This window comes from Antrostomus carolinensis, unplaced genomic scaffold (genome assembly GCF_000700745.2).
Source record: "Antrostomus carolinensis isolate BGI_N321 unplaced genomic scaffold, ASM70074v2 scaffold20775, whole genome shotgun sequence".
NCBI classification, from domain to species: domain Eukaryota; kingdom Metazoa; phylum Chordata; class Aves; order Caprimulgiformes; family Caprimulgidae; genus Antrostomus; species Antrostomus carolinensis.
Genome location: NW_010314531.1, coordinates 1 through 26638, shown reverse-complemented (window position 1 = coordinate 26638; position 26638 = coordinate 1). Strand labels below are relative to the sequence as shown.

Here is a 26638-nt window from a genome sequence, read left to right as displayed (position 1 = left end):
TTACCATGATGTTTGATGCAGCATTTTAACTTAAATCTAAGGTGAGTGGACAAATTTGCAAAATACATGCAAAAATAAAAAATCTGAGGCTTGAAAACTTTATTCTCTGATTAGTATTTTAGTCATCATTTCCAGCTGCAATAGCAATGCTGAAAACCAGTAAAACTCAGTGTTATGCTTCGAATATCTATTTATGGCAAGGTTTACTTTATTACTGCTATTATTTATAACAGTACTTTACTAACCTAAAATAAACTACAAAACAGTCTGTGCTCATCATAAACAAGCTATTTCACAGTCCCATAGTATAATCCATATAGTGACAGAACCATTCATATGTTTGGTTTTATGTTTTGCACAAGCAAATAAACAATACTCCAAATGACAACCTGTCAGAAATCTCATACAAGTATTCTGCCACTGTAACATCAACTGCACAGTGTTACTTTCATGATGAGGACTTCAATACCTCCAAATCTATGACAGAGACCCTAAACCAAAGCAAGCAAGTTTACCTAAACTCAAGGAAGTGGGCCTTTTCCCAGTTAGTTCTTTAAAATTCCTCATGCTAATCCCATATTATTTATGGAAAACACTGTGTAATAAAAACATGCAGCCTTTCAAGTCCAGGAAAGGAGCATTCTTTAAAGAAAAATCACACTGATTAACAAGTAACGTTTTATTAAATATATATCTATAATAATATACTACTAGAACTGTGGACCTTACATTACACGTTTTGAAACGAGAGAAAGTATAGAGAACATGGCATAATGTGTGTTAGTAAAGCAGTGTGCCATACTACCAAGCAAGACATGCTGGAAATACGCAAGAGATACCCATGACAAAAGGGCATCCATCAGAATATAACTTACGGGCAGGTTTCTTGCTGAGTCCAAATAGAGAATAAGCAATGCAGAAGAAAGCCCATCATTGGCTTGGTCTTTATCAGCTCTAATGCTTGTTAGCACCTAAACCAAAAGCATACTGTAAGCATTTCTGAAAATCAAATAATATTATTATTTCTGTCCTATTCCTGAAAAATATTTTTAAAACATCTCCCAAAATGCAAACATTAACAAATGCACAGTATGAACCATAAGAAGGAAGTTTTTAAGACTCATATAGCTATTTCAAACTCATTTTTATGGAAATTTCTACCCCATTTCCTAATTATTTTTTTAGACTGGACAGATTATATTATCATATCCAGCTTTATCTCCTAGGCTAATGAAATGTTAGCTGGTATTATCAAACCATAACAGTAAGAGAAGAGGATGACAAAAACATTTTAAAATCCCATGCCACAGGAGTACATTGACAGTCATGACTGGTTTGAGATTTCTACAGACAAATAGCATGGAATAAAGTTACAGGTTTATCCAAATTCACAACAGCTAGAGTATTAAATTATTTATATATATAACAACAAAACAAATTAAAAAATACCCCACAACCATTAAGATTAGGATAAAAGTAATGTGAACTCTTAATACCTTGTCCAGATTTTCAGCAGTTGGCATCAATGTGAGCCATTCCAGTTTTAAATGCAATTTTCCTTTGGACACTTCATCCAAAGTAAACCACTGAAAGTTAAGCAAAGTAATGTGAAATAATCTGACACCAAACAAAAACATGATTGCAGCTGGCTCTTCAGAACATTTAGGAAAAGCTAAGATCTACTAAAAATCTCACAGAGCTGAAGTCTGCATAACCTGAAAAGATCTGATTCATTATATAAAATTTCACACTAAATATTACAACACAGAATAACATAAACAGCCACGCAAACCTCTACGTTATATAGTAAAATCATTTTTAAAATATGAAGAGAATTCTTTAAGTTCTGTAAAGATGTTCTGGAAATACAAACCGTGCATAAAATTACTATAAAATCTCTCTTACATATAGGACAGAAATTAGTCTGGTAAGTATAACAGTAATTAAATTAAGCAATTAACTATTCTCCTGCAAGAAAACACTTTTGTCAAATACATGTTAGGTTTGTTTTTTTTTTTGCATTTCCATACTAGTAAACTTAAAACCCCAAGACAAGAAGAATGGCATTATTCTTCAGATTTCACCAATTCAGACAGCCCTTAAACCACTGTACTGATCATCAGGGGATCTATTTCTATAGCATTAAGGGTATTCATGCACATACAGGAACTATGCCCAGCAAAAAATAATAATATGAGAACAACTACATATACAACATATGGGTTTTTTAAAACCAAAAGTTACTGAACACTTACCTCATCTAGAAGACGCTCCTTTTCAACTTCAATTAAATCTATCATCAAACTAGAAAAAAGAAAAGAAATAAAACCAATCAGTATTTTAGACAAGAAGCAAAAAATCTAATACAGAACTCAAACCCCACCCTGTGCTTGCTGAGTATCCAGGCTTCCACTGAGATCAAAAGAGCAGAATACTATTCTTTTAGCCCCTAAGAGAGGAAGAAGTAGGGAATGAAATGGCTGAACGAGGATGAATGCAGGATAACAGAAAATATGCCTGTACTAGAGCCCATTTTGTAGCTATCAGGGCAACTGGCACAATATGGCTCACGTACATATGACCAAACTCTCAAAACAGTGACCACATCCAAACTACCCACTGGAAACAGCCCCTGGTCATATGCTACGGCCAAATTCATGCTTTGGCATTGTCTGGGAGAGTGCTGGTTCACACAAGCTAAAAATGTACCAGGGAATCTGCTAAAAATTAAACATGGCAGACAACTGCATGCCAGTGCATGAACATTTGTCGTGGCTTTTTATTTTATTAGTACTGATGTACACCTTATGCCACTTTCCCACCCCACCACTTCAGTGTAAGATTAGGGAAGTGCAAAGAAAAAAAGCCTTTGTACTACCTACTTCTTTATTTTAATGAGAAGAGAAGTAGGTACAGTTGCTCCTGTTAAGAGAGAAGGAGCTGGAAAGATAAGGGAGTTCTACTCTGTATGGAAAGCAACAATGGGAAGCTCCAAAACTCTGCAAGAAATAAAGGTGACAAATTACCGGAGAAAGAAGCTGACTAAAACCCTGAAATGTTTATGGGTAAACACTAAAGGTAGGCCTATGGAATCTCAAAGTGAATAATGTTTGCAAAAGCATTACAGCAAATTTTTTTCTTTAATCAAATAGTTAAGATCAGCTCTTAGAGAAAAATAAACTGTGAGACAGCCATTTAAAAACTATGAAGATGAAGAAGATACAAAGTTATAAAGCTGCATTAACTTTGCTTGAAGAAATAATTAAGCCTTAGCACTAGCTTATAAACATTAAGGCAGGTAGGGTACAATTCCTAAAAAAAAAAATTAAAAATAAATATTTATTTTTTTTTTTCCTCTGGGTACCCACAATACTTACCTTCTTTTTAAAAACACATGTAAACATATAATGTGTATATACACACAAGCACATTTTAAAATATATATATATTTTACATATATGAAGTAATTAGGGAACTACTTACTACCATCATTTTGAAAAGATAATATATAAATAAAGTAATATAGCAGATTACATCACAATATTCCACCTTTTTTCACTACCTTCAAACATAGTCTCCGTAACATTTACCTTCCCAGGAAGTCATCTTTATCTGGATCTTCATCAAAGAGCTCAATCTCTAGCTCCTGTCCTGGATGTTCATACACTAAGGCCTGGAAGTACAGTAAGATGGCACTGTCAATGGTAAACCATCTAGCTTTGTTAAATGGCACAGTAACAGTAAAACATTGAACTGCAGTGCCCTTGTGTATTAAAACATCAATAAGCAAATACTTTAAAAAAGATGCAACTTAATGAGTAGAGTAAGTATGAGAGCTTTTCAGAGGTAATTTGCTAATGCTGGCTGCAAGAGACCAGACTGCTTTTCAGAATTACTGATGATTAGTCTAGACAAAATATATATACACATCAATGGATAATTTCTGCTTTGTTACAGAGCTTTGGACTTTTAGAGGGAGACATCAAGACGCTCCTCAAGGAAGTCCCCAGAGTATCTTCTCCAACAAAAGAAACTTTAGAAGACAACTTTACAGAACACACAACAGGGTATTTTTATTGGTTATACCTCATAAACTTCATTCCATTTTGGATTAAGATTTTCTTTGATGACCTTGCTTTGGAAAATCTGGTTGCCCACACGGATGATTCCATAAGGATCTGACTTTCCTTTGACAATCCCTTTTAGGTAAGTATCTTTCCCCTCCAGGTCCTGAGCTTCAATAAAATGTATCCTTAGAACACCCTGAAAAAGGAAAAGATAAGTTTATGTAATAATCTGAAAGCTTCCATGTCATCACAACTTATGCAATATAAGTTTGATAATTTCCACTGCAATTTCCTCAACATGAAATTTGTAAATGGAGGGATATCAATGATGATTCACACACACAGCAGACATAGCACTTGAGATTCCTGAATAGAAAAATTGTCATCAACAATCGGAAACATGCCCGTTAGATCAAGAAATGCTATACTACTGGAAGTGAGTAGCAATAAACATTAACAACTTTCCAGTGAAGAGCACTAACAATAATTTACACTAACAATATAAAATATATGCTACTTAGTTTTTAGTCTATACACTTGAACTGTATTTTAGCAAGTAATGTTTTAAGATTCTCGCAAAAAAAAAAAAAAATCCTTCTTGGCATTATTATGCAACATTAACACCACAGAAATTAGTTATAAATTAAATCAATTTTTTTTTTTAATTTTAAGTGATTGGATTCACAAGAACTTGTACCACTGCAGTAACCGTATTTAGAAATTCACAGAGATGGGCATATCTTTAACAGTTACTACTGCAGAAAAAGCTAAATACCAAATGATTAGTATTAACAGAAACATGCTTACCTTTGGTATAGGAAACCGCAGCTGAGCAATCTGCACTTCACTGACAAGGGGAACTGTAATTCTATTTGGAAGGACCAAGTAGTTGGATATTATATCCAATATTATTGTATCTGATAAGCCACTGTTGGAGAAAGCAATCCTCAGTTACTTCATGAGAATTAAACACATGTCATACAAATGTACCCCTTTTGCTGCTTAACAACCTAAATGGAGAAAATATTTGCTTTTTGCAGGGGAGGTAGAAGACATCTGGTTTTTTAAATACTTTTTTAAAAAATAAACTATTCTTACCAAAATGGCCACCAGGTGGAAGCAGCTGACACTGAATAGCAGAAAACAGAGCGGAATATAAAGTTCTCATTTCCCTACCACTACCCAAGTTCCCCCTCATCCCTGCCTTTTAAAGCCACCCAGGGTAAAAGGCTACTGCACAAGGTTTCTTGCCTGCACTGCATATAACCAAGCAGATGTTAACTGTGTATCTACTTTTGTATTTCAGTAGTGGTTTAACTCTCCCTCAAGGTTTGGCTAACCATTCCTGTATCGTTATGAAACAAGTCGTCCTCTTGAGCTGGGAGGACTGTCATTTAAAACAGAAACATAAAGAAAACATGCTTGTGGCTGAGTAAAATATAGCCTGGGGAAGCAAAACAGGTTTTGTTCTCGAAAAAAGGGAGTGGCAGTATAATCACACTGGTAATGAATCATTTAAAAAACCCAACCCCATAACCCCCCACAAACACAAAAAAAGAAAAATATTTCCTAAGCTACGAGTTTGCCCAGTTTGGGTTTGAACTGACAACAAATCAGGACATTGTCAGACCAACACCATTGGTTACACACACGTTCCCTGCACTGGCAAAAAGGCAGAACTGGAGTGGTACAATTCACCACAGAAGACAAGTATCCGGGAAGAGTTTAGGGTTATGCACAAAGGTTTAGAGAGAAAATTACAAAAATACTTGAGATATTCTGAACTGCGGCTGCAGTCTTGCTAAAGCTGGTGGAGCTGCTTCAGAGATGAACAATTTCTCCTTCTAAATACATTTTATAATTCTCCTTTAATAGTCTTCATGAAATTAAGATGCAGATAACGTTTGATTACTCAGAGTATTTTTCAGATTAATCACTTGTGTGTAATCACCTTGTGAAGTTTTTCTAAAGCCTGAATCTGCAGTTGGGAGTAGCTCTGACTCGGCAGCTAGCATATTTATAAAACACAGAAATTGCAGTGAAATGTAATATATATTACATTTTCATTTAGGAAGAAAATTCCGTGGTGAGCAATAAACATATTATGGTAGAGACGGGTAACAGAATTAACCCATTAAATACAGTCTGGCCCATTTCAAATCCACACTGATCTTTCAGAGATCTGCAACCCATATAGCCTGCATCCCCTTAGCTGCCCACTTCCACGGTAAATCCAGACAAACTATGATACATAACATAGGTGACTGCAGACCTCTGTTTTCTCCCTGAAAGAAGCAACAGTGGACAACACTAAGATATTGCTTAGAAGCAATAGGAAAAATTTCCTCTCAACTTCTGTGAGTTAATCCACATCTGTCCTAAAGAGGAGTCTTCTTTCCCCTTCCTTCCTCGTAGAGCTTATGCAATCATATTTACAAAAACTTTCATTCTACATGAACACTGAAACCTACAAATTTAGTTTCAGTAATTCTTTAGAGACAACTCCTACAAGATGTAATTATGTTATTTGAAAACAAGTAGCTTCCTTTAGTCATCATTGTAACACATGTTGCTTTTCAAACTTTTTCAGTGCTGTTTTGCTAAACATCAAGTTTTCAACTTGTATGCTACACTTCCTCTAAAATGAGCCAAGAAAATAGAACCTATTATTTTGTTAGAGTTGACTTAAAAATCCAAGATAAACATCTCAGTCTTAACATTAAAAGGAAAAACAAAACAAAACAAAACAAAAAAGCTGAGGTGATGATAACTACACAAGCAACAATCACACTTCTAAAACTACAAGTCTGATGATGTATCTCCAGTAGAGAGATCAGATAAGTTTGTTTTGTTCATGCTTTTGTTAGCGTCACAACCTGGCAAAAAGAGAAAGCTCTGCCTTTACGCTCAGTAAAGTGCATGCCTTAAGAACTGGTGATTAATGGAGAAAACTAACTGACCTAGGTCACAGAAAGCGAATGAGCAGTGCAAGAGAGGCCATGGTACCAGAGCTGCCTTGAAAGAAAGATTATTGTGCTCTTCTCTGGTATTTAGTTAACATCACGTAATTATGAAAGAAGTTATAGGCATGAAGCCTATCCTAGACTAGCAAAAGGTTCAGAGATTGATTAATGTTCAAATGGAGCTGCAGCAGATCTCCTTAAATAAGAGAAAGAAACAGCCTGAAGCACAACAGTGCACAGTCTCTTGGAGGATTCATAATCCTTTATGCTAGGACCAAACCCCAACTCTGTGATTCCAAAGGTCAGACTCACAATTTTATCCCAAAATAAATGATTGAATTTCACTAAAAGATCTGAGAAATTAATGAGAAAAATGAACCAGCGTTAATGGAATTTCACATAATTTTACACAGAGAAACTGGACTCGTAGGAGATAGCAGATATTCTATCTTTAAAATCGGGGAACTGAAAAGAATACCAAAGACTGTAACTAAGTAAATAAATTAATTCTAAAACAACATGACACTTTCAAGCTGTTTAAAACTTACCTAACCAAATATTAGCCAACTGGGGTGCTCCCAGATGGAAAGTATTCTTCATGAATACAAGGCAAAAATAGCAATCTTTTTTATTATTTTGTTACTTAAACTAAGAGGTCTGATCTATGAAAAACAGAGACAAATCACTGATCAAGCAACAGAGAAAGATGTATCAATTTAAACCCTTATGTTGGTGCATCACCGATAAACAACTTCTTCAGATGGTAAAACTCTAAATCATAATTCTAAGTACAATTATTTTTTCAGTTCACAAAAATGAGAGAAGTGTGAAATGCTTCCGATAGTTTATTATAGTAAATCAAAACCTCAATTTCATTGCTGAAAAATAATTGGCAATAACCTACTCTGTTGTATTGTTCTCTGTTTAGCTCTACTTAATTTTTCATGACAGAATAAGCAGCTATGTGTATTTCCTGCGCTGTCTTTTTTTCAGAGTGGAGAGACAGCATGTCTCTGACTGCATAGAATATTTTTACTATGTCTTAAGCAACAGGATAACAGAATTCATCTTCTCATTATCCACATCTCCTCGTGACAGTACTTGAGTATTCTCACAGCCTGGCATCTCCTCACATAGAAATTTTAGTTCCATAAGCTATACTAATGACAGAATATGAATTACTTTTGTGTCCTTCTCCTTGTGGAATCATACACGAAGACCAATGGAAGTTGTTAACAGCTGACAAGGAAGCTTCCAGCAGCAAATGAAGAAATTCATTTAGCAGAAGACATTTGCAAAGAGAGTACAAATAAATAGTATAGTGTGCAGCCAACTGCCATAGGACGAAAAAGGTACCTGTGACGGCACCAATCTCCTGTTCACCATTGTTTATAACAACTACAATATGTCAAGCTCTCACACCAAAATATAAAATCTATCTATACAGATAAGAAAAACAAATACAGCACTGAAAAAATCTCTTGGCAAAGCAGAGCATGAGTCACCTCAGTTACAGTTACTATAGAAACTATACCACATCTAGATGGCACCATTATACGCATATGTGGCCAAGCCTGGTTGCTCTAGAAACCATAAACTTGAGATACTTAGCAAGACTTTGTTTACATCTGAGGTTTTGTGTTTGCAGTCAGGCAAATATGTAGCACCATATGAATCTCAGGAACGTAGTAAGCTTAAGTACTGAATGTAAATTTATTAGTATTACGTCAAAAGAACAAATTATTACTCAGGAGCTGTATTTTGGAAGCCATTTTCTCTCTCATCAAGAACACCTCTTTCCTCGGAGGCAGCCTTAAGCAGACTTGAAACATAAGCAATTCTTGGAGCCATTAACCTACTTAATGCAAGTTCTAATTTCAAACTGTTCAACTGGGATTCCATGCAACAGCTTCGTAAGTCTAAGTAAAGCAAAAAATGTTTCAGTCACGCAATTGAGCACTGAAGGATTAACTTAATACCTAAATTCAAACTCTTGTTTTTAAACAATAAAAAATAACTCTCGAGTCAGCCAGCTCTCCAGAGTATGGGACCCAATAAAAGGACTAGTCACAAAATCCGAGTGTGTATTAGATCCACCATTATCCCCTTACCCATTGTCTCAGTATTAAAAAGCCCCTGGGTAACTATTACAACTTCATAATTACGAATATATATTCATGGATTTAACCTTATCAGGACTGCAATGATTCAAAGCAGCTTGGTTTTCAGCTTGACTTCTGCTTTTTTCTTCGGGGTTTTATCATGTACTATTCTGAAAAGCTCTAAATAAGTCAAGCATTTTTTATACCTATATATGGTCAGTATTTTTTGCTACTCCATTTGATCTTCATATAATAAACTGAAAGCTTTAAAAGTAAGTGCTTGAAGAGATTAGGAAGTTTATTTAATATGATTACTGTCTTCAGTTATTTCTACACAATTCAGTTATTTCTTTACACAAGCAACTACGGATGCATTGGCATACAAAGCCACGAGCCAAGATGTTGTGAAAACAGTGGCGTGAAAAATACAGCTCTCTGTCCTTCTGATGTCCTAGAAGATGGGCAATTAACAAGATTATGGAAATCTGGAAAAGCTGAGAACACTACAAAAAGCAGATTAAAAAAAATATCTTTTCAGAACATTTTTAACAAGACCTACTAGATAAACTTTTGATATACTTTCGTTTATAGCAAAATCACTACCTTTGCATATTGAGTAATTTAATATTATTCTAAATTATGAGAGAAACGCTCAGAGTCATTTAATGTGAAATTATTTAGCTGATGGTCTTCAGATTTTCTGGCATTTATTGGGGTGGAAGAATATCAAACACTGCTTTACAGTACTCACTTCAGTCCTGGAACATCTAGAAGATTGGTCAGTCCAGTCCAGTTAATTTCCAAAAGCTGTGAGTTGCACAGAAAAGAGGGAGAGAAAAGAAAGAAAAAAGGAAAAACAACTTAGAATTTACAAAACTGAAGAAATAAACCTGATCACTATAGATTCTGATCAGTGGAGGGTTAATGACCAGTTTGCAGGATTTTCTTGAACAGAAAACCAAAATGACTTCCACTCTAAATAATTTTTAGCCATGGTTTTGAAAACATAGTTATAAAAACAACTCACCATCCTCTTATCCACCCTTACCTGCATACGTATAAATACACACATGCACACCCCAAAATACATGTGTACATAGCAGAAAAAAAATCTACATTTTTATTGTTTTGCTGTGACCCTTTAGAACACTTTCCCAAAGTATCCACAATAACATAGCAGCAGTACAGAACACTGAAATGTAAAGCTTTAGACACTTCCCTGAACTATAAGGAACATTTCCTATAAGCTTAATTCTGTGGCTTTAGAAATAACAGGAACCTTCTAATAGGATACTGCAGAATTGATGCTATTGTGAAAAGTTTGGTTGATTTTCAGGAGATTTCTAAAACTGTATTTTGTAAGTTTCATCAGAAAGTAAATTTTTCCTTTGGATTTACTTTTCAGCACAATATCCCAAACAGACAATGAAAATAATACGTCAGAGGAGGAAAAAAAACGTAACAGAACTTTGGACTTTTTACTAAATAGCAATAATTTATTTTTGCAGTTTAGGGCATAAACAAAGAAAATACTTCGTGCATTAGTTGCTGGTATCACTTCTGTTTTAGCCTTTATATCACTGGTGAAATGTACCACCGGATAAGTTGAAAATGAAAAACTGTATTTGTCTGCTGGTAATTACATTTCACCATTAAGATATTTTGTCTTTATAACAAGTATGTTCCAAAGACATCCTCTCACCTAAGTCATTTATTTACTTGATTCTGTGTATTAAAATTATTGAGCAGGACAAAGTGAACTATGGCATCAGATACTGTTCAATATAAATCTGAATTTCCAAATTCATGTTTCCAGATGCACACAACATTGGAGGTAAACAAGATAACATTATAAGGAAAGACATTCTCCGAATGTGACAGTAGCTCTAGTGACCAAATTGCATGAACAGGTGGAAATGCATAGCCTTCCAAAAATAAGTTCTGTGATAAAAATTGATTTTTAGACTCTAGGAATTTTAATGAAAAGTGTTCTTACCCAAAGGCTGAAATATCTCTAAAATCCTAATTTTTATAAACACAAAGTAAACAGTTATGGTCTCTTTGCTCTCTTACATGATATAAACAATTAATGTTAGATGGCTGCTCTGCAATCAATCTGTGAAGCTCTCACTATAAAATAACTTCAAAACATAGAATGATCTCAAAATGGGGGTTTTTTTCTGAAATGTACATGGGTTTTTACAACAACCAAAAGAATCACATGAACAACATAGTAGAAATTACTAATTAAAGCACATTTCACAATAACAAAGCAGATCATATTCCTGCTATTTGTAACAACAACCATTCTGAAATATGCAAAAAATACTGACAGGCTTGGATTTCATTTTCCACTTATGAAGGGACACAAACACTGAATGAACGTGCAATAAGTTTACTGAATAATTTGTACACAACACCAACTAAATGACGAATGCAATGGTAAGAAGTTGAGACAGTGCTATAGATATAAGAATCTTCAGAAAAGTTCTGAAGTTCTGTTCACTTTTCTGTCCACCAGAACAGCCCAAACCTTTTTCCACAAAGCTGCTTTCCACCCAGTCAGCCCCCAGTCTGTCCTAGTACATGGGGTTAATCTTTCCCAGGCACAGGACTTTGCATTTCTCTTTGTTGAACTTCATGAAATTCCTGTTGGCACATTTCTCCAGCTTGTCATGGTCTCTCTGAACAGCAGCACGAATATCTGGTGCATTGACCACTCCTTTGACCACCCCTTCCAGTTTTATTCAAGCAAACTTGCTGAGGGCACGCTCTGTCCTATGATCCAGGACAGCTAGGACAATGTATTGGCTCCAATATTTACCCCTGAGGTACACCACTGCTGACTGTCCTCTAGCTGGGCTTCATGTCACTGACCATAGTCCACTGAGCCTTAAGAGTTCAGCCACTTTTCAATCAAGCTCATTGTCCACTTATCTAGTCTGTACTTCATCAGTTTACATACAAGACTGTCATGGAAGACAGCATCAAAAGCTTTACTGAAGTCAAGATAAGCAGCATCCATTGCTTTCCCCTCATCCACCAAGCCCTCATCCATCTTATCAGAGAGTTCAAAAAAGTAGTCCCTATCCCAAGATGTTAATACATGCAAATATGCATCCCATATTTGAGTGTTTCATGCTTTTTCATGCTTTTTTTAGGATATTGCATACAGCAGTTAACACAGCAAAATCCTGTGCTGTCTCCTAAACAGACTTAACTGAATTAAATGAGTTGAGCAACATAATGCATGTTGAAACTCAGCATTAAGAAACATCTCCTACACTGGACTGAAACATACATCATAGTGGTTTCTGTATTAACTGCCGCAACCCAAAACAAAGAACATCCTATTAAATACCACTGAGAACTGAAAGATTTTCAACTTATGTGACCAAAAAGCACTTCAAAAGGTTGCTACACAGCACAGGAAACACATACAGTGCCTATGGTATAAACTCACTATCAATACTTTATTACACATCTCTTCTCAAAAATAAGGCTACCAATTCATTCTGTCAGCAGTTCTTAGACCATGAAGCATGTAAAAACTAATTACACAAAGAAAATGAAAAAAATAGAGCTACTAAGAGTGTCATTTAGACAAGAAATGCAATTAGTACCTGTAATATCAGAAATTTCTATTCATCCATTTATTGTACAGGAATAAGTAAATACAAAGACAGAGGTTGATTTCAGAAATGTTAAAGAAATCCTTTTCCATTTGAAGACAGAGCTAAAAAATTAAAAACACTACTAAGGCTAACCACTTTGCAGGATTATTAGAAAAGCTTTGCAAACAAATCTTAAGCCATGAAATGTTTTGGAAGGAATATGAGCCTTCAAACTCCTGGCATAAATTAAGCTTTCACTATTTGGGCTTTGAAGGTAAGTGCTCCTTGCAGACAAGATTTGCTACATTTGCCCACCACAGCGCTTCCTTTCCACTTCTACCAGAAGAGCCCAGCAGTAAAGCAGCACACTGATATCACTGCAGAAACACCCTCTCTCCAATCTTAGTCTACAGACTTTAGTGACAAATTCATTTTTTTGTTTGTTTGGGGTTTTTTTGTTTTGTTTTTGGTGTTTTCCCCTGCTCCATCAAACCTGCATTCCACTCAGTAAGGTTATTTCAAGTTTGCACTTTTGGATTCCAAACATAATCAGACTTCAGCATAAGATACACCTTTTGTAATGCAAGAGGATTTTTTCAGAAAGCAACACCAAATTCAGGCAAAACAGGCTTATACCTGTAGTCGGACAGGAAGAGGAGACAGTAGAGAGAAAAGGAAGTAATTAAATCTACAGTATTGCTTGATACACAAGACGGAGCCCTTCCAGGCATGGTCTAGACAAATAACAAGGATCTTCATTCTACATTTTGGGCATTACCATGCCATGACTTATTGGAGAAGAGGACGACCCCCTAACTTGTGGTTCTGACAGTAAATTAAAGCAACATCATCATCCTAACAAACTGAAGAGCCCTATGGAGAAAAAAGGAGCAAGCTAAAGACTGCCCGCTGATGAATCATTTTTTGAAGCACTGAAAATAAAAAAAATCCATACTTGAAAAAAAAATAGTTTTGGTGTCTACATCTCAAAAATAGCTTGAAAATATAATTTCCTTCTCTGTCACTGCTTTAAGCAATGTATAATTCTCTCAGATTAGCTAATTTCAGGGAATGCCAGCTGGTTCTCTGTGGCAGAACTAACAGGGCACTGGAAAGACTGTGCTCAGGATTGGTCAGCAAGTGAAACTCTGCCAGGAGCCAGAAACAATGTGGTGTCTTTCCACAACACACTGCAACTGAGAGAGGTGATACGCCTTGCAGAGACTCTTACCAGTCAGCTCACTGGCCTAGAGCTGGATTTCAGACACCAGTTATACTTTCCGATGAAGTAGTATGTGCGTCATGTTATTATTCAAAGCTCTTTCAATTCTTCCTCTGCTCAGAGCAGTGGAAACAAATTAAGTTTCCTCCCTGAAAACCAAGTACTGAGAACTAATGCAATACATACGTTGAAAGAGTTTAAAAATATATATATATATATCCCTGCAGCGTATAAGAAAATGAAGGCTAAAAACTGATGAGTATTTTTACATATTTGGTGTTCTCAATAACCTAGATGCCTTTACAAAGGGAAAAGAATGTACTGGAATGTAGAATATACATGGCCATAACCGAAGTTCACAGCAGCACAAAAGGCAGCTTCTGGACACTGCCAACCTTGTGGCTTGAGCTGGCTGCCATAAGCACTACTAATTCTCAGAACAGAAGCCACAAAATATTTTAAAATGCTGATGAACAACTTCCTACTAATCAAGTTATGGAAGTAAAAGATTTCTGCAGGACAAGTTCAAACTCTGCTACAGGGCATGGTGATACAATTCCATGGGTTAAGTTGTGTTTCTTCTCAGAAATTTTTTATAAGAAAGGAACTAACAAGCTCTCTTCTGTTACTTGTGAACGCTCATGCAGAAACACAGTACAATTTGTCTGTTAGTAGAACACAGCCCATTACCACTACAATGCTAAAATGCTTAAAATGCTAACATTATTGAAATAATTCAATAAGCAACATTATGTAGTGTCTTTCCCCAGTAAACATATAATAAACTCAGCCTCTCAAACAAGGCTTGACTATACAATACCACAGAAAGGAGAAAACACACTGGTTTTCTTCATTGCTATAAGAAACACAGCGTATCTCTGCACAAGAACTGTGTTTAACAGCAGTAATTATTTTCAATTGTAACTGTCTAAAGATTTAAGGGAGACAATTGCTACAGAGATTGCTGTGGGGATAAGAGACAGAGCAGGCAAGCTTTTAGGTTAAGGTGACCAGAAGAACAATCACAGTTGGTCTTACAAAAACCAGTGCACCTTGCTATTCTATGTAGTCTCAACTACTCAAAGGTACAGCTCAAGCCAGTTCCCTCTACCTTCTACCCTTCTACCAGTCCTGCATTTTGGTTCACACCCTCACTCTAGTACTGACACTCTCCTGACTCAGGAGTCAGCTCAAGATGCTAAAACATATCTGAAGGATATTTCTTGTTCTGTTTAGTATTCTGCCAGCTTACTTCCCTTAATCAGCTTCCTTCAGGAGCAGAAGTTTCAACACTGGTTGATACAATAAGAGACAATAACACTGAAATGGAGGACCCAAAGAAAGGAGAATATGGCGCTGTAGAAGCACCAACTGTGATGGCACTTAAAACATCCCACAAGCTACCAAAATGTTTTGAGGGCATTTTTGATTAACAAATGCAAACCAGAACAACATTCTTCTGCATTCTACATAACACTTTGGGTTTTTTCAGCCGTTTCACTAGGACTCATTCTTGGTGCAAGCATTCCTTTTGAGTCTAACTTTCAGCAGTACTGAAAATTTTGAAAGTCACATCCAGCACTGAATTTTCCAAAGGCAGTCAATTAAACTAATATTAAATAAATCAAAACTACAGGACAGAACAAATCTGTAAAGTGAGTAGAGGGAGAGAAGTGCTCAAGTCAGCAAGTGGAGGGTAAAACTGTGAATATAAAAATGAGAGCTTTGGAAGAGTCGCCCACTTTTCCTGGAAGGCATTCTGTTCTCCTGCCATTGTTTTTTTAGAACAATAGTATTGTTATTTTCACGTGTCTGTTTTGTTGGAGTTTTTTAAAAAAGAGAAAAGGGTCGGGTTAGGACACATCTTCAGTACTAAGTATGCCGCATATACACTTCAATAACTGAACCAAGAGTCAAAATAATTAACTATGTGATATTTTGCTCTAAAAGATAACTACAATTAGAGAAGCAGAATATATGGTAAATATACATAATGATAACATAATGAGAAGTAATGTGAAAAACCTTACTAATCCTGACCACTTACACAGTGCTAACTTCTCTCTAGCACTGAAGCTCAGAGATTTAAAAGACTACTTCAAAACATTAGAATGCATGAATTTCTCTCTCTTGAAATCCCTTACATATTTGGACATATTTTATAAGCTGATTAAACTTCTCATACCTTCTTCACAGTAACAGCAACAAAACAGTATTTTTGAAGTTTCATATAAAGTAAGAACTTGCAGCATCAAACACTTCATACATTACTCAGAAATACGAGACTGGTAAACTCATTAAACAAGTATGCTCGGAACTATTAATTTAGGCAGTGTTGCCTTATATAGTCATTAAGGCCTGCAAACAGATGATACAGAGCAAGAGGAATTGTTGCCAGTTACTTTAGACTGGAAAATATGAGAATAAAAATCTAATGCTAGCTGCCAACTAATTCCTCTTCTCTTCTAACAAAAATATTGCAGAAAAGCTTTCCTTGGCTGCAGCCACTTGCTCTCTAGCAAGAGGACAGAATTCAGTTATTACTATAATAAGCTTTATTTTACATTTTTCTACAGAAGTTAGAAAAATAAACACCAAGAAGACACACTGCAGTGGGGAGAGAATTCTGCTTGGAAAAAACTAAACATCCACATAGAACTGTCAAATTATGGAATAATTTGATTCAAAGATACATTTTTTGAACAATCCACCGTTCAGTTTGCTCTGACCTTGACCACTAGCTTAGTTTTTAAATGAAAGGAGGGTGAAAAACACTTTTAATATTTTTGTAACTGGATACTTTTGGGGAGGGGTTGACTTTTTAATTTTCATACTCCAGTCTGCTTCCAAACCTTTTTTGTCCCACTAAGTCAACCAGTCCCCTACTAAAATGGCATGGGGGTAGGAATAAAGACAAAATTACTCTGGACTTTTCCAAAGTTCAGAAAGCTATTGACCACAAATGGGAGGTGTTTCATGATATATATTTTGAGTTTACTGTTTCAGATGTAAGTTGTCTTGAGTTAAGCACTTCGCAAATGCACGGTAATTAGAGTGGATCAGGGACAGAAAAGACTGGGCACAGGTACTGGAGTTAAAAGCTGACTGTAGAGCTATCTGGGCATACCTGAAATTAAAGGTTCAGACAAATGCTACCAGAGCATGACACTGGGAAACACAGGAAGTGTTAGGAACTGCTTACAAGCTCGCCTGCTGCTGATCTCTCCCTCCTTATCCCCTGCCAGCTTTCCTACCTCTCCCCTAAAAAGCACCAGAGAAGCAGTAGCTGCAGGAGGTACCCCAGGAAAGTCCAGACATACTGCATCAGGTCATGGCTTCGGCACCTTGTGTTGGAATGGCTTCTGCAGAAGGACTGCACATTGGTTTCTTTCTCAGTGAATACAAAACAGAACTGAGAAAAACAAGAACCACATCTACAACACAAAGAAAGGTCATTCCTGTAGAAAAAAAAAAATTAAAGCCTGTGTCCACACAGCTAAACTCTTCTCCCTGCTCCTCTAAAACAGAGTGTTTGCATTTAACTTGTTTATTGGATGGTCCCTGTAATGAGCTGGACACTGTACTGAGTCTGGAAATTGTTTGGGAGAGCACTAAATAGCAAAGTAATATCAAAGGATACACTAACAATTACACAGTGCAGACTACAATAAGGCAGTATTAGTCCTTGTCATGGCCTTGCTTTGTTTGTTAGTATAACCATGAACATTGACAGATGCCCTACACTTATGCTGCTCAGCCAGAGGGTAAAAATGAGACAAAACTTAAGAAGACATCTCCCAATGTTTAGACTCAGTTCAAAGAAATGTGTGGAAATCCAAATTTGGTTCATCCCAATGTACTTACTCAACCTTTCCAGTTAAGATCAATGATATTTTACCAGTTTTGTGCAAACTATTCACTTTTACAAAAAAACCTAACTAAATTATCCACAAAACATCTCCAAATTCTTGCATGTTTTGATACGATTTAAGTCTACATTCTCTCTACCGAAGTACACATAAATTCTCTAGACAGAGGAAACAAGCCACATGAACGACACCAGAAGTTTTTCCTAGGCCATATATAAACACCCATACAAACCTATCATTTCAACAAGTTAGCAAAAAATTTATCATAGGACATTTGTTCAAAAGTATTGTGTTACAAGAACGTGATTTCATTGAAGAAAATAACAACATGCCTTCTAAAGCTGTTGAAGTAAAGAATTCACTCCCACTCCCAAACCTTGAAAACTAGATCAACTTTTTAGAATTGCAGACTGATGAAGAAACCAAGATGATCAAGGTTGCAAGGTGCCTAAACTCATATATTTGTAATTTATGACCCAGCATAGTCTGAAACTGTTAAATCTTGATATCACAAGTTTTACTGTTTAATTAGAACATATCCAAGAAACAAAAGCTTACAATGGAAGACAGCCTTCCAAGTAACAGACGGAAACAATTAATTTCTTTAAAGAAGTCTGTGTAGTGTAAGAATTTCCATGATGTTCACATTTTCTGTTAAGCGCTCTGATGCTTATTAAAAGCAGTATCAAACTTCAAATTGCTGAAACAGCCTTACACACACGAACACAACATCAAAGAATTTCTGCCAGGAAGTTTGCAAAGTGTATTATGTTCTCCTTTATATTTTCTAAAATAAGATTGTCATATGGAATTTGCAACATCTGCAAATGTTTCTTGACGCATCTGTAGGTTTAAAAATAAATTTCCTTGAAGCAGTAAAACCTAGACTAGAATTACTGTCATATTATATAAGATTTAATTCTTATTTGTTATTTGTTACTCATTTTCAGTATTTGTTACTGAAGAGTATTTGTTACTCACTTTCAGATACTGCAAATTACATTTGTTATCTGTCCTCTCCTTCTACCAATGCTGCAACAACTTGCCAACAGACACACTTGGTGCTTGTCAGCCAGTCTTACCTGCAAGATTCAGACTACAGCTTTCAAAGTGAAACAATGACTCCAAGGTGCAACAATCCACTATCTATAGTGCCTTATCATAGTGCAAACTTCAGTGACATACATCTTTCCTCGACATTTTAATGTTGAGGAAAGTGTTGAACTGAAATTGTATGACTGCACCACCCAGGTTCCCAGCTTTCAAAAACTGTATTAGTTTCAAACTTTGCACTTACTGTATTTTAAAAAGATCACATTTAAGTTCCACATGAAAAGGCAAGACAGCCATAAAAACCACAGATTTTCATGAAAAGTAACTGCCAGATGTTTGTGATAAGTGATAAGTTTGTGATAGGCTAGAATTCAGAAAAGTTTGTGGCCTCAGAAAATTTTTTTCAACTCATTTTCTTCCATTTACTCAGATGCAGTTCTCTTCCTCTTCAGTGAGCTAAGAATCATTCTCTTAATTCAAAAGAATTTAAATATGCCTGGAATTACTAAAATATTATTGAATCCTGCAAGAATGCGTATCATTTTGGTGCCAGACTCCACGATACAAATTGATACTGGCTAAGCCAAAAAATCCCCAGCCACTTTCCTTGGTTTTTGGGTACTAAAGAACAGGGAATCCTAGGAAAGATTTCTAAAGTATATCACAGTTTCATTTAGATAAAGAAATCAGTCACTTCTACAAAAAAATGTGGTAAACCACTGTAGAAACCTATACAAATGCTATAATACCTCAAAAACAATTTCAGCTTGTACATAATTATTATTTAAAATGAAAACCTTTCTTAATTACTAAGAAGTATTTTGTTTCTTATTAAGTCACCGTCACCCTTCTAGGTAATGCTAGTTAAACTGCCCAGGATCTCACCTTCTACAAGACTCACTAGGTTGGATACAACCTCAAGAGCCCATCTGTGTGAAGTGTTCTGCAAGAGCTATCCTTATGTCAATCCTGATGGATGCAGGTCCAACCTGTTCTTAAGAGACATCAGTGACAGAGATTCACAGTGTTTCCAGGCAGCCTACTGCAGCGCTTCACTACCATTACCATTCAGGACTTCCCTCATCCCCCTTGTCCAGCTTGAATCTTCCTTGCTGCAATTATTTGTTATCCTATATGCAAGGAATATGCAGAATAGATTGTGTGTTTCTTTTCTGTAAGAGCCTTTCACATTTTTGAATAACATGTTCTCTTTGGTCTTATCTAAACTAAACAATTCACATTCTTTTGCTCTCTCCTTGAGGATCAAGTTTATTCTCATCTCCCTACTCTGCACACTCTCCAACTGGTCAGTATCTTTGTTGAAGTACAGGCCTAAAACTGAAAGCATCATGTGGGTTATCCTCTTGCTTACACATAATATATTATGTTATTTTCATACCAGCAAGACCTTGTTGGCTTATCTTTGTTTCACTATTATTCCTGCCAAAATACGCACTCTGGCATAGCACATATTCCAGTTGAATTATGTGACACCATCTCCCCCTCCAACTTCTGCCACTGTCATGATTGCTTTGAATTCCAAGTCCATCTCACTCTGTGCTTCATCCATTCTCATACTTGGGTCATTCATTGGTAAATGTAACAGAAATTGCCCACTTGCCATCTAAGATAAAAACTTCAACCATCGTAGTGGGTAATCTCAATACATCCATTCTGATTTTAATTTGTGGTAACACCAGCATGGTTTTCAAAACAACCTAGCACATATCTTGTGGAATTTTAACTTAGACCATGCTCACCTGCAGACCAGCATGAGAAAGAGCAACAAAAACTTTTTAACAAAAAACCTAGATGGTATCTATTGATCTTCCCTTGACGAGAAGACTTGTAAGAAAAATTTGACAGCTTTGACAAAACACAACTCATAACTCCAAGGTAATTATTATTATTGGTTTCTTCTAGTATTCATAAAATTTGTCCACTATTTTTCTGGGAAAGTTCAACCAAATGGCACCAATTTCCCAAATTCTTTCCTTTTGCTGCTTAATCTTGCTCCATCGTTTTCTGACAACTGTCATCAGCACTCTAAAAAGAGTAGAAAGAGAAATAAAGTACTTACAGGTTTCCTAAGGAAAAAAAGGGATAGTGCTCCAATTAGGGGCATGTCTCCAATTAGTGGTTCCAGGATAACCCTCATAGTGCCATGGATCTGCGGAAGGGGAAGGAAAAAAGTCAATGGAACTTACATTAGCTCAAATTTTAAATAAAATTTATTCACTGCAGATGCTCACCCTTCTAATTCATTAAGTTCTTGATTATGAAAGAATTAAATATATATATCTTTACATGTCCTCCAAACCCCCCAAAATTAACACAGGCTTACAAATTCACTACATTCATCTACATGATGCTGTGTCACGTTAGTGATAATTTTGCTAAAAATACGAAGTAGATTATTTATATAGCTTAATGTAAACAAACCTGGCACAAACCAATACAATGGCATCCACAAATAGTAGAACAAAAGTAGGTAAATGCTTATACATATGTCAAGACACACACACAAAAACCACACTATTTTTCCTCATTAGAGAAAGAGATCTGTTATCAAAAAGTTAAGGAAATTTGAAAAATAATATCAGTAAGCAAGACTACTAATAAAAATTGCATCTAACAATGAAATATTAAATAAAATTAAATTTTAAGCACCATATTCCCTTTACAAACCTAAACATCACATGAACATTGGCTTGATGTTAAATTATCTCCATCTTTTCCAGGAGAAAACGTTGTAAATTTAACACAGTTCTACATCTGAAAGGAATTTACCCTTTCAACTAAATCATGCTACTGAAATTATTATACAATATCAATACTATGCAACTGAGAAAAAAATAGTAAGCAATAAAACAACACAATTACTGTTTCTTTCTTATAAACTATTTCATTAGAAAATAATGACTCAGTGATGACTTGGTATCAAAATCAAAAGAAAAAAAATATAATTTCACCTGTATACTTTTCACACCAGCTCTGCAGAAGTATCTTTTGATCTCCAAATCAATTTCACAGTTTCCAACAAAACTAAAACAAAAAAGAAAGTATACATTTCATTTTTATGGGCTAAACTGCAGCACACTGTTAGTTCTGTTTTGCACTGTTACGACAATATATTTTGTATCTCAGTCTATACATAAAAAATGCATGTTATTACAACATATAACAAAGCCAAGTCTGTTAAAAAATTACATCCCCTTCAAAACATCACCACTGCCATCATAACCACTCAAATCAGCACAGAGTTATGTTACCATCTCCTGAAGCATACATAAGAGAAGACACGTTACTTTTGGGAAATAACTAACACAGAATTTATACCCCACTTCAGGAAAGCTCTACATAGGTCTCATTGATAGTGTGTGTACCCAAATCCACTTTTATCTAATATAACCATGAGAAGCACTAGACAGAGATGGTTATTTTTCTAAAAAAAATCAAAGTTGTCTGGAATATTCAGAAACTTGCAAAAACAGTCATATTTAGGAATTCAATGAGCTAGGCCTGCTGAGCTGGATGATCCACTAAGCAAGGCTTAAGCCAAAAACAGCTGAGCCCTTTCTGAAGGGAGAGAGGAGGCAGAAACTCTTTTAATATATTGTAATGTAAGTTTTTCCCTGAACAGTTCTTGCATCCCATTTTTGGGAATGCAACGTCAAGGGCCTGAAATTTTGCAGATGCTGCCCTGTATCTCAGAGATAGATTTATAGAAGATGGTAAAAGAAGCCCCACCTGTTCTGCCCATGCTACAAGGCTAAAAGATTATTTGCACACAACTCAGACTTGGATTTTAGCAGTTGCTTTTCCTGAAGTTCCATGCAGGTCAAGCAGAGTTGAGCAGATCTTTTCCAAGAACTTCTGCCGCTGCTGTGAGTCACACTGGGTCTGAAAACAAACTAATGCTGAGACTCAACAAGGAATTTAGAAGAAAGTTTGAGACTCTGATTTGGCAAGGGAATTGGTCAATGATTCTACAAAATGAGAACTAAAACCAAAAACCAACAGATTAAATTCCAAGCTACAGCTAGGGAGAGACTGGCTGGGCAAGGAGACTGGCTAAGAAGATATGGGTTATAACAAAAGGACAAATGAAATCTGAAGACCTTTCTGAAGAGACTGCCCAGTTAGAGAAAATGGAAGAAGGAACTAAGCAAGGAGGATGTAAAGCAGCTTAAACAAACCCAGACACTGCTGTGAGTGGAGGAAATTTGCTTCCTCTATAGGGCATCCTGTTCCAGATTCTACAGTAGAGCCCAAACTCGCCCACATTAGGCTCCTTAGACCTAGCCTGCACAATGAAGAACTGTTCAGTTGTGTTTAGGAGTCTGATGGAAACTTCTTATAAAAACGTTAGTGAAACTGTGAAGAAAACGAAGTTGCTCATGGTGCCATTTTAGGATTAAGTCAAGAAAAAATAAATTACTTTTACAGTAAGAGCAGAACAGCAGGACCCCTGCGCCCTCCCCCCTGACAACTGATGGCCACAAGGTACTATCAAAAGAAAACGAAGGTGAGAGTTGCTGCATCCAGGATATCCATTATCCAAATCATCTGAAGCCTGTGCTCTGTGTGTGATGGTTCTGTCTATGAGATTTTCAAGCAAATGCAAATCTTATCAATCCCTTAAACAGAAATAAAGCACAGAACTGTAGGGGTTGGAAAGGGCCTCAGGAGATGATCTAGTCGAACCCCGCTGCCAAAGCAGGTTCCCTACAATAATAGTACCAAGACATTCTTGTAAACATTCAACACGAATTTCTTTTAGACTATTCAAAAGATAAAACTATGCAGAATCATTTTGGTACAATGACCAGTTTGGGGAACTGGAAGACAACAACATGACAGGGGTCTATGTGAAAGGAAGGTGACCATTGCTTTCCCTGGAAAGAATGTAATGTGACTGTACAGTTTAAAAATAGGTATATATTTTTTAACACACAATTTAAAACTATGTAATTTCTATTTTTACCTATCTAACTATATATAGAGATAGTAGAGATATTTATATAAATACACACACACACACACATATATATATAATCTCATAACAACATGACACAGATAAGCAAGGTCAATTAAAACCTGCAACTGAAACCGCAATCTTGGCACTTCATAGCATCAGAACTATTTATGTTATGAATACTGGGAAGCAATACGCTCATTTGAAAATCCATAATAACATGATGACAAATTGAAGTAAAAATAGTAACAAACTGCATTTGAGGGTAATAAGTCAACAACTTTTAACCTTATAATAAAGTTAGAAATGGTTCTATCCCCTAAGATCTATGGCTGGGTCCATTAACAGTCAATGCCGTACGGAATTGCACCGTAACATAATGTACAACTTAAAGGTTCATTTAGTAAGCAAATTCTATTCATTCAGATCATAATATCCCAGCAATATTTGACCCCTGTAATGTACAGATCACTGAGCTAGATTACAGTTTAATGAGGACAGTCTTGTAAGAATATAACAGCAGCTGTACTGTATCACATAAGAAGCACAGTTTACTGAATGCGGTCTTTGCAGCCCATAGAAGATAACCAGAAGAAAAACAAACAAAGAATAGGAGAAATATATTTCCCAGACTACAATGACCTGTGATTCTGCACTCTGGACTATTTTAATTCTTTTTAGAAGGTCTTTTGATACCATTTTCACATCTGTTTTCTGCCAGCACAACAATAGTGAGTTTCTCCATTCAATTATGCCACATGAAAAGAAATATTTCCATGTGTTTAAATCTGAAGCCTAAAAGTTTCTTTTAGTTCCTCTTTTTTTTGTATCATGAGAAGGAGAAAAAACTCAGTTGTACGCTATTAACAAGTATTTCCTCAACTTCTCGATCCTTTTTAGCTTTCTTTCCTACAGTTCACATTTAATTTGACAGAGTTTATCTTGTTTATTTTGACCATAACCTTTAATTTTCCCCAAGTGTTTACTACATCCATGCACTTTATCAAATGTAAGATTTTTATTTATTAACAATTTATTTAGACTTTATCTTCATTTGCTCAAGTAGTTAAAATTTTTCTCTCACACATCTTTGTCACCAGAAACTAGACTTTTAAATTGTTACAGGAGTTTTGACAATTTTTTGAACATAAAGCTCACAGTAAATAAGAGAAAAGTAAAGTGTTCCCATTGCAAACGTGGTCCTGAAATTGAATCTCTAAATACATTTTCCAATGACTATTTTGTGGATTAGCTAGTCAAGCTGCTTACAAGAGTAAAGTTCCTAGCTGGATCCTGAGCGATGCATAGGATCTGTTTCAAAAGGTTCTGAAAAACACTCTGAAGCAATGACCATAATGCACTAGATATCCCTACAGAAACAATAAAAACTAAACCAGAACACACCCTTTTTGCAATTAAACTTAAAAGCAAAACCAAAAAAACCTCAAGGAAAATACAAAAAATCCTAAAGTGTTTTGGAGACACATTGAAACTACTTAAAGGTACGGTATGGAAGGTCCAAAACCAAATGCATCTACCCCATCACAAACAACTGACAGTAGAAAGGGCTAAAGGAAGCCACAATTGTGAAAGAGCAGGATAAAAGGAGATTATTAAAAGAATAAATGTACTTTAAAAAAATATTTAAAATATAAATAAAATAATATCTTTCCCTCCCTCCCTCGTGCCACAGGCCCCCACAGGGCTTGGCTTCATACAGCTATACTTACAAATGCCTGGACAGATTGTTTTCCTTCTTAACTGTATTTAGGGAATGCAGGGTTTATAGAAAGCTCCTAACTTTAAACTTAAAAATAAATTAAAATTAGAACAAACTAATTTAACTGGAGATTAAAATCTACAGAGATAAATACTCTGAAGGATAGACTTTTCTCTAGCAGTAACACTGTTCTTTATAATCTTGCAAAACTGAAGTTGATTCCCTAAGAGATAGTTTAGGGTTGTTATCTGTACATAACTCTGTATCTAGACATGCCAAGAACATTTACTAGAGACATATTTATTCTTCCTTCCTGTTACTTCTGAAACAATCCCAGTGAGGGACCCTTAGAGAACATTAAAACAAAAAATCCAACAGTACAACTGATACTGGGGTGCCATCTGTCTTAAATCTGTATAAATAAAAGCCTTTGAAAAATAGCCCTTTCCCAATGAGAAGGTGTCAAGGACAAGTCTTAAATATGAAATGGGACTTCCTTTGACGGTGGTTTTGTCTAAGCCTTAATTGCTAGAAGCTATGATAGTCACGCCACATTTGGAGTGACTCTCCTGTTTCCATTTTCCTCCTGGATGCCTATGCCACTGGCAGTAGGGACAGGTTGTTGGGGTAAATGGGCACTGAGCTGACTCAGCACTACTATTGTTATTAAAACCATTTCAAGGAATTTATTTCAGCCTTTGACACTGGGTTCTACTCCAGCTGTTACCACTTCTCTAAGTAGGTTGCAGTGTAATGCAATGAGACGTATGGGTAAAGATTTCCTTCAGGTATAGGTAACAGGACATTATTCCTGAAATTTTTGTATAAACCTATCATGTTTATCTGTCCCAACGTACTTCATGAAAATGAGCAGGAGGAAAAAAAAAAAAAGAGAGAGAGAGAGAGAAAAGAAAGACTAGATTTACCCTCTACCCCTGTGGGAATAATTCCACTTTAAAGGGAAGAAGTGGTCTTGGGAGAAGCCCCTCAAATGTTTCAAAAATAATTTCTTTGCATTGTGTCCATAGAATCATAGAATGGTTTGGATTG

The 26638-nt window shown here is 35.8% G+C and overlaps 1 protein-coding gene across 1 annotated transcript in view; it reads right to left on the bottom strand.

Annotated features, from left to right (window-relative positions):
• ESYT2 (extended synaptotagmin 2) overlaps positions 1–21935 on the bottom strand; it is a gene marked incomplete at its 5' end in the record, with an annotated part of 40414 nt that extends 18479 nt beyond the window's left edge. The window contains 9 exons of the mRNA XM_029084893.1: positions 876–971; positions 1497–1586; positions 2256–2304; positions 3591–3673; positions 4087–4263; positions 4875–4995; positions 9884–9939; positions 20971–21060; positions 21863–21935. Coding sequence (XP_028940726.1) covers positions 876–971; positions 1497–1586; positions 2256–2304; positions 3591–3673; positions 4087–4263; positions 4875–4995; positions 9884–9939; positions 20971–21060; positions 21863–21935 — 835 coding nt within the window. The remainder of the gene's footprint in view (positions 1–875; positions 972–1496; positions 1587–2255; positions 2305–3590; positions 3674–4086; positions 4264–4874; positions 4996–9883; positions 9940–20970; positions 21061–21862) is intronic.
• Positions 21936–26638: the final 4703 nt, after the last annotated feature.